Below are 11,131 nucleotides of genomic sequence, written 5' to 3'. Positions count from 1 at the left end.
AGGACAAGCCATTCAGAGAAGCTCTACAAAGCAGACTGAATGAAGGGTGACAGTTCAAGGGAGGGATCTCTTGCCTTAGTCCTGGCCTCAGAGGCTGAAAGGCAAGGCAGGATGGGTAGAAGGCAGGGCTTGGGAAGGACCCAGCCCCAGCTCCACCCTTCCCACTTCAGAGCCATGGGGAGCCCAGGTCCTGGTGGGCCACCCCTGGTGCAAGCACCCTACACTGTCCTGCTGTTACCACTGGAGACAAGCCGCCAAGACCCAGGGGCCCAGAGCTTCTTCCTCTGGGTGAGTACTAGACCAGTGAGGTCTTGGGACATCCCTTCCCCGATCTGCCCTTGATAAATTTCCACTCAGCTCTGAGGACCCATAAGCTTTCCCTGTGTCCCCTTGCCATCCAGGTCCTCAGTGGCCGTCTGAGCTCACACTTAGTGACCAGGTAGTGAGCCCTTTAGGGCGACTGCCATAGCTAGGACCCTGCTGGGAGTGAGAGTTTTGACCTCTGTTTGCCTAAGCAGCTGCAGATGATGCAGGCTCTGGAGAGGGAACAGGATGCTCTGTGGCACGGCCTGGAGCTGCTGGAGCATGGCCAAGCCTGGTTTGCAGACCACCTAAGGGAGGCACAGCAACGACAGCTGCATCTGGGAGCCCTTGGTGAGGTAGGGAGCAGCCTCCTGTGCACGGGCTGGAGGAGGGAGAAGCAGGGAGGACTCGGACCTAGGGGAGTCTGCTCTGGAGAGGGCAGGGTTAATGGGCAGGGATCATGAAGTGGAACAGCATTGGAATGACAGGATGCCCATGTGTTCATTGTTGGGCTGGAGAAGCTGTCTGCATTCCATTCTGAGGGACTGCACTTGATCACTCCACAGAGGGGGAGTGGCCTGCCTCTCTCACAGGGCAGGGATGGACAGGGAGGACCCAGAAGGGACAAGAGTGGGTGGGTGGGAGTGGGTGGCACCATGCAGTTCAGGGACTGCAATGTTAAAGAGATGGAGGTGGAGAGGACTGGATTCTCCACCTGTCTGGAAGGGTTCTGGGATGAGGGCATCTAGGTGAGCAGAGTGGCCTGTGTGGATCTGTTCCCGGCACAATGTCACCCTCCAATCCGTCCAGGATTTCCTAATGAGCTTAGACTCAGAGGCTGACTCCCCACAGCTAACCCAGATTCAAAAGGTGAACGCTTGTTTGCGCAGGCTGCTTCAGAAGGTGAGCTTATTGTTTTTAATGTATAGACTCTGGGGGGGGGGGGGGGGGTGGAGTCACACTGATTTAGCCTCCCCGTACCCACTCACAGGGCTGGTTCCTGCATGGCTAGGGCCAGGAGAAAATGCCAAGGGAGTAGGAGGACTTGTGGTAGCAAAGGGCAAGCTGAAGGGTGTGACAGGCCCCAGGGTGGGAAGCAGCTGCCAGCCTGCTTCTCTCTTCTAGGAGTTGTCAAAGCAGCATCAAGAAGTCACCCAGTCCAAGGGAGAGGAGGCTCAGCCAGGCTGGCCCAGGGGCAGAGGGCCTACCCGTGTGTGAGCCCTTCCCTCCCGACACTGCTCAAGTAGGAGCGGAGTTGGAGTCAGAATGTCCCCCACAGTCCCACCCCTTATTTCATCCTGACCCAGCAGCCAGTGGCCCCAGGCTGTGGGTCAATGAAATCCAGACAGACATGGTTTAAAGTGTACTGGAAACTCCTAAAAGAGTCCACCGCATCTTGATGTCCCTTACCTCACTGTACCCTGTACCATGTGCAAACACCACCTTCCTTCAATGTCTCTGGGGAGAAGGCACCATGCCTGAAACCCCCTTCGGTTTAAGGTAAAACTAAGCTAAAGCAGCTGCCCTGGAATTCAAAGAGAGGGCTGCACTTGCTGGCACCCCGCCCTGCCCCCCCCCTCCTGGAATAAACTGCAGCTTTCTTTAAAAAAAAAAAAAAGTGCCATTTCTTTGGTTCCTATTTAGGTCAAGAAAATCACCTCATGGGATCTATCACCCTCCACCCCAGTCTATGGTTTGTTCGGTTGATGCTGTTTCTGAGATAAGGTCTCATAGCTCAGGCTGGCCTTGAACTCAGAGCAGCAGCCTTCCTACTTCAGCCTCTCTGTCACAGGGACTACAAGAATGGAACACCATGCCAGTCTACTCAGTTAAGAAAGATAAGGGAGGGGCTGGGGATTTAGCTCAGTGGTAGAGCGCTTGCCTAGCAAGTGCAAGGCCCTGGGTTAGGTCCTCAGCTCAAAAGAGAAAGATAAGGGAGCTGGGTGGTAGTGGCCTACACCTTTAGTCCCAGCACTCAGGAGGCAGAGGCAGGCAGATCTCTGAGTCCCAGGCCAGCCTGGTCTACAGAGCAAGTTCCAGGACAGCCAGGGCTACACAGAGAAACCCGGACCCCTGGGAGGGTGGGAATAAGGGACAAGTGTGACAGAAGAAATCCCCTCCAGTTAGGAGGGGCAGGGCCCCAAGCCATGTGACCATCCCACCAATAGGGCAGGCTGAAAATGGTGCTCAAGAGTCCTGTCCCTATGGGGCTGCCGTGTTACCAGGAAGAGCAACCTAGCAGGAACAGCACCCCTCCCACAGTTCCCCACCAGGCTCTGTCGACCATCCCCCCTCCAGCTCTGTCCTGAGTCACCAAAGTGGAAGGAAGCAAGGCTGGGGTAGCTGGAGGGAGCGCTCGGTCGGCGGAGTGGGCAGGGGTCTCGGGCTGATCCTGCGGAGAGGGGAAGAAATGACAGTGTGCCACGCTTTGGTGGCAAAGAGCGAGAGTGGACTCACCTTACCTGTGAGGGCTGGGCCAGCACCAGGAGCCGGAGGAAGGCATGGGTCGGGGGCACTGGGCTGGCTCCTTCACCCACCGCGGTCACAGTCACCATCACCACACTGTCAGGGGCTGCTGAATCTGGGACCTCCAACCACAGACGTTCCCAGGCAGACTCATTCTGTCCCAGGTGAGCCCTGCAGAGGGGACAGACAGAGGCTCTGGGTAGCTACAGGAGGGGTGAAACCAAGCACAGGACAGGGTTGAAGACTGAGGGCCAAGAGGTTGGGGCTTGGGATGAGTCCTTGAGCCCCAATCCCGTAGAACTGAAGGGTGGAGCTGGAACCCAAGCAAAGGTCACTCACCGCAGTCAGGAAACTCACCTGGAGAGGTTGGAGGTGAGGGAGAAGCTAGGGTTGACAGCTGTCCTAAGATCAAGACCCTGGGGGCCGGAGAAGCTGGCGATGTGCAGGCTAAGAGGGGCCTTGCTGCCTGGGACCAAGAAACCTGGCGGGCCACTGAGCTGCAGGGGAGGGCAGGTTAGAACCTCTGGTTCTAGTCTCCCCAGCCCTTGCCCACACTTCTCCTCACCTCCAGAAGCACTGGAGCCACAGTGCAAGGCTGGGGGGCAGTCCTGCGCAGGCCCTCTCCCCCTCCATCCTGGCCAACCAGCTCCAGAGAGAAGGGTGCAGGGACAGACAGCAGTGTGGGCGGCAGTGGGGCGGCTAGCAGGCCTCGCTCAGGGGGTCCCACAGGCTCCAAGGGCACCCGGCCCAGATGAGTGCCCTCTGGGACCCTTCGAAGGACAGCATGGGAAAAATGTGGCTGGCCTTCCTCAGGGTTCTGCCTAGAGACTAGCCCGGTCACTTCCACCAGCAGCTGGGTCTGCAGACCTGGGGTGGGAGTGGGGGGACAGAGATTCGAGGAGGTGCAGGGAAAACGGAATGAACAGTCTTCTCTGGAATGGGACGGGATCATGTGAGTGTGTCGTGTGAAGTCCACTGAGCTGGGATCTCCCGTTAGTGTCCTTCACTCATCAAACAGGACACATACACACTCATTTACACACACACACATCCACGTGAGGGAGCCAGGACACATACACACTCATTTACACACTCACATCCACGGGAGGGAGCCAGGACACATACACACTCATTTACACACTCACATCCATGTGAGGGAGCACAGGTCAGTCAGGAGTATTCTGTACTACCTGCAACTGGCTGAGTCAGCGGGTAGAGGCCAGGGTGGGGTCCATCCTCCACAGGGATCCCGAAGTGAAAGAGAAAGTCCAGGGAAGTCTGGGCTGGGAAGGGAGGCAGGCAGACACTTTGAGAGGACCACGGTCACCGTGTCCACCACACCCCTTCGCAGGAACCTCCTCTCCTTACCTCGTACTCTCACCCGGGGAGTCCCCTCAGCTGCTATCTGGATCTCCCAAGACCCTGTCCGAGGGGGGTCAGTCATGGTCACTGTCCAGAGCTGTCCAAAGCGACGAGTGTGACCCAGAGGACCTCTGCCTTCCTCTGGGCCCTGGGACACCCCTGGGATGGGGACAGAGACTGTCACATGAAACGATTCTTTTCTATGGTCCCTTGCCTTCCACTCTTGATTTCCTGTGTGCCTCGAGCCCACATTATGGCACCTGCAGGGTTCTTGATCCAGAAGCTACGAATGTCCCCGTGCATCCGGACTGTGACCTGCCGGAGCAGCCTGTCCACAGCAAACACACAAGTCTCCCCAGGGATGAAGACAGGAGGCTCCAGGGGAAGAGTCACCTGGAGAAACGAGCAGGACCAAGGTGGAGAAGAAAGGAAAGCTGGACTGAGGAGGGAACAGAGACAAGGAAGGAGATGGGGAGCCGCGGCCTCACTCAGGGAACGAGGTTGTCAGCGGGCCTGGACCAGGGGCAATGCCACTGTGCCTGGTGACACAATTGGAGGTCAGGGGTTCAGAGCGAGGCCGTCATTTCTTCTTCCCCCTCAAAGATGATGAATGGCTGGTTATGGTGGCTCATGTTTTATTCCCAGCACTCAGAAGGCAGAGGCAGGCAGATCTCTGGGGGCTCAAGTTCAAGGCCAATCTGGACTACACCGTGAGACCTTGTCTCAAAAACAAAACTGAAAAATGAAATTTTCTTGTCTCAGCCGTGGAGACCAAGGTGGAGGGCAGGAGGGCAGCTTGACATGAAAGGTAAAATGGAAGGTGAGAGGCCCTGGGTCTCAGTGTGTGTGTGTGTGTGTGTGTGTGTGTGTGTGTGTGTGTGTGTGTGTGTGTGCACGCGTGTGTGTGTGTCTATGTGTGTGTATGTGTGTGTGTATGTGTGTGTATATGTGTGTATGTGTGTGTGTGTATATGTGTGTGTGTGTATATGTATATGTATGTGTGTGTGTGTGTGTGTGTGCGCGCGTGCGCGCGCGCGCACCTCCCTTTCTGACCTTCTGTCAGAACCCCTTCCCCTTAGGAAGAGGTATGCAGCATCTCAGACTCCAGATCTAAGCTGGGAACATGGACCCCTCCAGCCTCTACTCACTCACCAAACCACCAGCCACGCTCTCTCCAACAATGGCTGCCACATCCTGAATGTGCTGGTCTGTGGTGAAGATCACCTCTCCTCCTGATGCCAGGGCGATGGTTTCATATGGTTCAAAACGCAAAGGAGACAAGACCTCTCGCCGTGCTCGACCCTGAACCCTCGATGGGTCTTCAGTCACTAGGAAGGTCACCTGTGGCCAAATGACAACCCGAGGCTTGAGGTATCCGGGCAGCATGCATTGTAAAGGAGGGCTCCTGGGCTCCACTTTCTCCAGAGCTGTGGGGGGACCCCCAGCGACACAGCCCTTGGGAGAACTGTCAACATGTTTCAGAGCTGAGTTTGGATGACACATTTCCCAGTTTTGTTTTCTGTTTTTATATTGGAATTTAGTTTTTCTTGCGTGTGGTGCCAGTGGTTGAACCCAGGGCCTCAAGGTAAACACTGACAAGCTACAGCCCACCTATGCCCTGTGTAGAGGGCAAAGGTCTCTGTGCTAGCAGAAAAGCACTAGGGAAACTAGGAATGTTAAATACACAAGCCGTCTCTTCAACAGAAGAGATGTATATCCACCTAGAGAGTGGGAGTGGATGGAGTTCATGGCCTGGTGATCTGTCCTACCTGTGGGCCAGGCCTCACCTGAAGCCCCCAGACTATTGTTTATCCCACACCTTCCTCCATAGGCCTTTATCCTGAGCATTGTTTCTCAGTCAACAGAACCTATCCTTATGGGAAGAAAGGCCATACCTACGTTGCAGTTTTATTGGGGTAACTGTTACTAAGAAACTTTTTTCCAAAGTTGTATTTTACTTAAATATTCCTAAAGTAGACTGCCCAGGGTCAAACTCTAGAAGTCTGAACCAACACCGGCTACCTTCGTGCCTCATGTAGATAGTTTCTCTGTGGGCCCTGGTATCTGCAGAGACCCTCACAGCCCAGGTCTTTGAATGGCTAACCGGACCTGTTGAGTATGAACCACCATTGCTAAGGGCATGGACCCTCACTGTGGAGTATGTTAAAAGTTTGGGGTGACCTTACATGAGACCACCGTCTTTCCCATCTTCGGGTAGCTAACACTGCTCACCCTGCAGCGCCGCTCCCGAGTCAAGGATTCTACTCGGTTGGTAAGAAAGGCATCCTTGGGGGAGGCGTCAGTGAAGACAAAGATGTCTGAGAGGGGAGGTGTGTGCAGCAGGGCTAGCTGGTAATAAAGAAGAGGCTGGTGTTAAAAATGCTGGCAGCAGAGGAGAGCCAGGGAAGGCAGAGCACAAAGGGGCCTGGAAGCAAGGAGAATGGGAGGAGAGGGGCTGGCTCGGGCGCCTCCTGGTGGCAGGGCCTGGAAGGGCAGGAGAAGAGGGCAAGGGAGAGGCAGGCAAGGGAGCCATCAGACCTCCAGGGCAGACAGGCACATCTCAGGCTCATCTCCGCCCCCCAAGGCATGGATCTCATTGAGTTTCTGCCAGAAGCTGTCGGGGTCACTGGTTGTAAAGACAGGGCCGAACCCTGGGCAGGGGAAAGGAAGGTCAGGTGAGTGAGGAGGGTAGAGAGAGTGAGGGAGCTGTGAGCCGACCAATGTGGGCACCAGTACCCAAACCCAGGTCCTCTGCACGAGTAGCAAGTTCTCTTAACTGCTGAACCACTTCTCCAGCCCCTCTTTTAAAATGCAATGAGAGAAAAGAATAGTACTCACCCGAGAGCTCCCTGGGAGAGCTGAATGAGTTGGTGAATTTGTAATCCTTACAAGAGTGACTAGACACAGTACTAACACAGCACCGATTCATGCGTCCATGAAGCATGTGGTAAGTCCCTACTCAATGTCAGACACTATAAGATAAATCAGACTCAAGCCTCCCCCTGAAGAACTTCTCAGTCCAGGAGGATACATCAGGATGGGCCCAGTTTAGATGATGAAGCAAAGAAAGATTAGCTGGCCAGCCCAAGGTGCAGTAAGACTGGTAGGCCCAGGCCAGGGAAGCTTTCTACTCAGTTAGGAAAGGACTAACAACCCCAACCTCCCCACAGAACAGACCCGACTGTCTTCATCCTAATCTCTAAGCCTGGAGAGACGGCTCAGCAGGTAAGAGCGCTCAATGGAGCTGTTGAGCAGACCAACACAAAGGCAAAATAGCCAGCCCACATTTCATAAGAAAAAACCCCAAAGACAGTACAGAAATCTGAGGCCAGGGGCACCTGCCCAAGCGGGCGCTGGACTTGTGAAAGTGCCACCATTTCAGAGACAGCGCAAGCAGCTCCTTCTGCGTGGACACAGGTACCCAGGAGAGGGTCACTCATGACAACAGGTAGAATGGCCCTGAGGCGCATCTCCTCACTGGAGGCCTCCAGCCCCCACCCTGGGCCCTCCTTCTCTCCATCCCTGCAGACCAATGCTACCTGGGTCATGGAAGGGCACCAGGACATAGAGAACGGGCTCCATGGGGCTGCCCTGCCGCTGCTCCACAATGCGGCGAGCCTGGATCTTGGCTGCACTGATTTCCTCACCCATGCTGCCTGTGGTATCCAGGACAAAGCTCAGGCTGGAGGCTGGCGTGATGTCCAGCAGCCTGTGGTCCAAGTCAGAGACACAGTGAAGGTTCTGCGCTTCCGTCCGTCCCCGTGCCCTGTTCCTCAGCCGCCCTCCAGGGGGGCCCAGAACGATTGAGGAACCCATCTCCAGGAGACCACCCACCTGGAGAAACCCCTGTCTCCCAGGCGGCTTCGCAGGAGGCTGAAGGCCTCGATGGAGGCTGAGAGAGCCACTTCTACAGCCTGGAGGTGCAGCATGTGGTGGGGGGAGAAGCTTGGGGAGGTGCTGTCCTTGTTGATGCCTCCCCGGGGTGGCTGGGAGCTGCTCTGGTCAAAATGGCCCCCATGGCTACATTTCCCTGAGTTGAGGAAAGAGATCTGGCATGTAAGAGTCGAATGCCCACTGCCTACGACCTGGCGTGGCCTCCTCACCCCTCAGCAAGGGAGCGTCAGGAAATGGTGACATTTTGTGTAAATGTCAAGAGGGGTCAGGGGCTCTCTGCATCCAGTCCCTAGCCCTGCCCAGGCAACAGAGAATGACTGAATGGGTCTCCTCAGAAGCCTCTATCTACCCGTGCTGTGCCTATTCCCACACCGTCTCCTAAGGCAATCAGGGTCCTCAGTTAAAGACAAAAGAAGTGACTGTCCACTCTTCCTCCTGGGGAGCTTTTCCATCTGGTACCTGGAGGTTTGGGGGGATGCATTCCAAAGTAACCAGAGGTGAGCAGTGTGAAGTCCAGCATATTCCCAGGGCAGCTCAGGTCCCCACAGTCAGAGCAGGTAGGATCACCCACTGGGAACAGAAGGCAGGGGGCTGCTATCCAAGTCTCAACCAGCCACGTTTTATCCCTGGTCACCTAATGTCTTCCTCTCGCTGGAAATACAGAAAAGACCACAGGCACCTTGGCCAGGCTTTCTGTACTAGATTCCCAGGCCAGCGTTTGGATGTTTGTGATCGGGGCTGGTGTATCAAACCAGAAGTGTGGGTACCAACCCTATGGGGGTTCTGCTCTCTGTGAGCCAGACAGGCTACAATCCTGCAGTGGATAGGAGCTGCTCCCAGTGAGTTGGGAGCATGAGGGGGCTTTGAGAGGCGGCCACGGAGCTGGCATGGGTGGGCGCAACAAGCTACATGGAAGACTGCTGTGAGGTCTGAGAGCGGCCCCACGATCCTGGATGTTTTCCCCACGTAAAGCTGAGAAAGCTGACTGGTCTAGCCACTAGCTAGACTAAGAAAACTACCATCCTGCAGGGATAAAGCAAGGTCACATCCTCTGAGACCCCAGAAGCTGCTGCAGCCATGGGTGCACTGAGGGGCTCCCTGAGCTCCCACCTCCACACAGGGTCATGGCCATACCTTGTGCCAGGCTCCAGAGCTCCCGCCTTGGCCAGAGGAGGTGAGGGTGTGGTTGCCGCTCCCCCAACTCCACCCAGTTGCTGTGGCTATAGAAATCCTGGTCCCCGGGAGAGAGGGAGAGGGGAAGGCATTAATTTGATCTAGTGAGGAGCAGCACCCTGACATGCCACCTGGTGTCCCACACACAAAGCGTCCCACCCTGCTCCTGTTCACATTGCCTAGAACAGAGCTTTGCCCAGATGGCAAAGCCTTGTCCCAGCCTTTTCAGTCTCAGAGTCTCAGCCAAGGGCTTCTTCCTAACAGCACCTAGGACGAGCCAACACCCTCCCCTCCATGTCTTCCTCTCCGTCCTCTGTAGCCACTCCTGCAGGACACAGGAAGTGCTGCCAGCTCAGGCAGGGTATGCCTCACCCACCCAGAGTATGGGAGTCAGGTTAAAAGGCGCTGTAAGTCACCTGCAGGGCATGAAGTGCGGCCCCGAGGCGCTGGCGGGCCAAAGCATGCTGGAAGGCTCTGGCGGCCACCAGGGTCTCCCGCAGAGCCCCCACCAGGAGAGCGCGCCCCTGGACCAGCCGTTCAGCATCAAAGTGCAGGTCAGGGTTGTTCCTGGAAGCCGGCAGGAAGTCTTGGGCTGCATTGGCACGAGACACCTCTCCTAAAGCTGCTCTAAATCGCCGGGAAGGCGAACCAGGTCCAAAGTAGGCAGCAAAGATGTCATCGGCAAGGAGGGTCCGGCCCTAGCAAGAGTGTTGAGGCAAAGGCACTGCAGAGAAGCCCCTTGGCTCCTACCACTGCCGGAATGACCCCAGCACCTGGCACTTAAGGCTGGGTGTGAATAGAACGGAGGGTGAAGAGCCCCACTAGGGAGCGTCAGATCTGGACTGGCATTCACTATGTGACTAAACCAGGCCGGCCTTAAACAGCAATTTTCCTCAAGTGCTGGGATTACAGGTGTGAGCCACCACATCCAGCTAGGTACAGACTTTTTCAAAGCTGGGGGACTCAGAATTTCAGGACCAGGTGGTGGTGCAGAGGGTGGAGGTGAGCAGGTGAAAGGTGGGTGAGCCTCCCCTGACCACTAGGGCCCTAAGGGAGTGAGAGGACCCAGGAATGCTCACCCTGTAGTCCTCCAGACGAAGGCGTGGTCGGCCTGGGGGTGGCCGCTCCAGAAAGAGCTGGAGGGTGACATTGAGTGCTGCCTCCTCAGTCAGGTCTTGGTGAGTGACAGAGCCAGGGGCAGCAAGGAGGCTCCAGATGTTGGGAAAGAAGGCAGATGTTGGGGACAACAGCAGCTGAAGCAGCAGGATTGGGGGGCCCAGGTGGGACAGGGGGACCTCCACAGGGAACATGGCTGAGGCATGGACCTAGGGAACAGAAGGATCTCAAGGGAGGAAACCAATTCCAGGGTAGACCTTGCTGTGTCCATGGCAGCACCTGCTGTCCACTCCCTGCTGTGCCTCATCTACTCCAGCCCAGCTCTCAAACCATGAACCAGCAACCCATACAACTCAAGGGCCTATCAGGCCACCAGAGGTTCCTTGGGGTTCTTTTCCTTCACCAGACTGAGCCCCAGCCCTGCCCCATGGATAGGAAAGCCTCCTGGGCCTCTTACCTGGTTGCCGAATCTCCCAGGCAGCACTGGCCCGGGTGTGGCGTCACAGGGCACTTAGGTCACAGTTATAATTAACTGGCCTCAGGAGAGTGGGAGGGAGGCCCTTAGCAAGGGGACGAAGCCAGGCAGCCCCAGGCCCTCTTCCATTTATGCCATGCCAGGGCCACAAGATGCAGTGCAGGGCAGGGCGGGCCTCCGTAGCCACAGCACAGTGCAGTGCAGCGTGAGGTGAGCTGCGGAGGAAGGGAGCCGGCAGCAGTGCAGCATGACTCAGGCCTGGCAGTGTGCCAGAGACAGACCCAGACAGACGCATCCTTCTGCCCACCGGGATCAGGACCTGCTAGCCAGCAGCCTCCTGCT

General features: G+C 56.3%; 2 protein-coding genes across 3 annotated transcripts; one reads left to right on the top strand and one right to left on the bottom strand.

Annotated features, from left to right (window-relative positions):
- Window positions 1-85: 85 nt before the first annotated feature.
- Window positions 86-1,908, top strand: Sapcd1 (suppressor APC domain containing 1). The gene is made up of 4 exons (XM_036167983.1): window positions 86-288; window positions 519-659; window positions 1,114-1,206; window positions 1,429-1,908. The coding sequence occupies exons 1-4, from the start codon at window positions 112-114 to the stop codon at window positions 1,519-1,521; spliced, it is 504 nt and encodes a 167-aa protein (XP_036023876.1). The 5' UTR covers window positions 86-111; the 3' UTR covers window positions 1,522-1,908.
- Window positions 1,909-2,330: 422 nt separating this feature from the next.
- Window positions 2,331-10,967, bottom strand: Vwa7 (von Willebrand factor A domain containing 7). 2 transcript variants are annotated; one of them, XM_036167947.1, is made up of 17 exons: window positions 10,772-10,967; window positions 10,278-10,523; window positions 9,615-9,896; window positions 9,160-9,256; window positions 8,485-8,595; window positions 7,966-8,161; window positions 7,671-7,840; window positions 6,670-6,782; window positions 6,364-6,480; window positions 5,284-5,472; window positions 4,392-4,524; window positions 4,138-4,290; window positions 3,960-4,052; window positions 3,335-3,636; window positions 3,127-3,266; window positions 2,766-2,940; window positions 2,331-2,695 (listed from the first exon to the last, which is right to left on the bottom strand). In XM_036167947.1, the coding sequence occupies exons 2-17, from the start codon at window positions 10,506-10,508 to the stop codon at window positions 2,522-2,524; spliced, it is 2,676 nt and encodes an 891-aa protein (XP_036023840.1). In that variant the 5' UTR covers window positions 10,509-10,523; window positions 10,772-10,967; the 3' UTR covers window positions 2,331-2,521. The 2 variants fall into 2 exon arrangements, with proteins under 2 accessions (XP_036023840.1, XP_036023842.1); XM_036167949.1 differs by having other exon boundaries at window positions 9,615-9,765; window positions 10,278-10,407.
- Between the last annotated feature and the right edge of the window lie 164 nt (window positions 10,968-11,131).

This window comes from Onychomys torridus, chromosome 18 (genome assembly GCF_903995425.1).
Source record: "Onychomys torridus chromosome 18, mOncTor1.1, whole genome shotgun sequence".
NCBI classification, from domain to species: Eukaryota; Metazoa; Chordata; class Mammalia; order Rodentia; family Cricetidae; genus Onychomys; species Onychomys torridus.
This window is presented reverse-complemented; position numbering and strand designations above follow the sequence as displayed.

Bases quoted from the DNA above. Each gene is read 5' to 3' on its own strand.
- Sapcd1 (XM_036167983.1), top strand. From the start codon at position 112: ATGGGTAGAAGGCAGGGCTTGGGAAGGACCCAGCCCCAGCTCCACCCT. The intron at 660-1,113 runs GTAGGGAGCAGC...CAATCCGTCCAG, and splicing joins ATCTGGGAGCCCTTGGTGAG to GATTTCCTAATGAGCTTAGA. The intron at 1,207-1,428 runs GTGAGCTTATTG...TCTCTCTTCTAG, and splicing joins TGCGCAGGCTGCTTCAGAAG to GAGTTGTCAAAGCAGCATCA.
- Vwa7 (XM_036167947.1), bottom strand. From the start codon at position 10,508: ATGTTCCCTGTGGAGGTCCCCCTGTCCCACCTGGGCCCCCCAATCCTG. The intron at 8,162-8,484 runs GTACCAGATGGA...TCCTCAACTCAG, and splicing joins GCATCCCCCCAAACCTCCAG to GGAAATGTAGCCATGGGGGC. The intron at 3,267-3,334 runs GTGAGGAGAAGT...CCTCCCCTGCAG, and splicing joins TGGCTCCAGTGCTTCTGGAG to CTCAGTGGCCCGCCAGGTTT.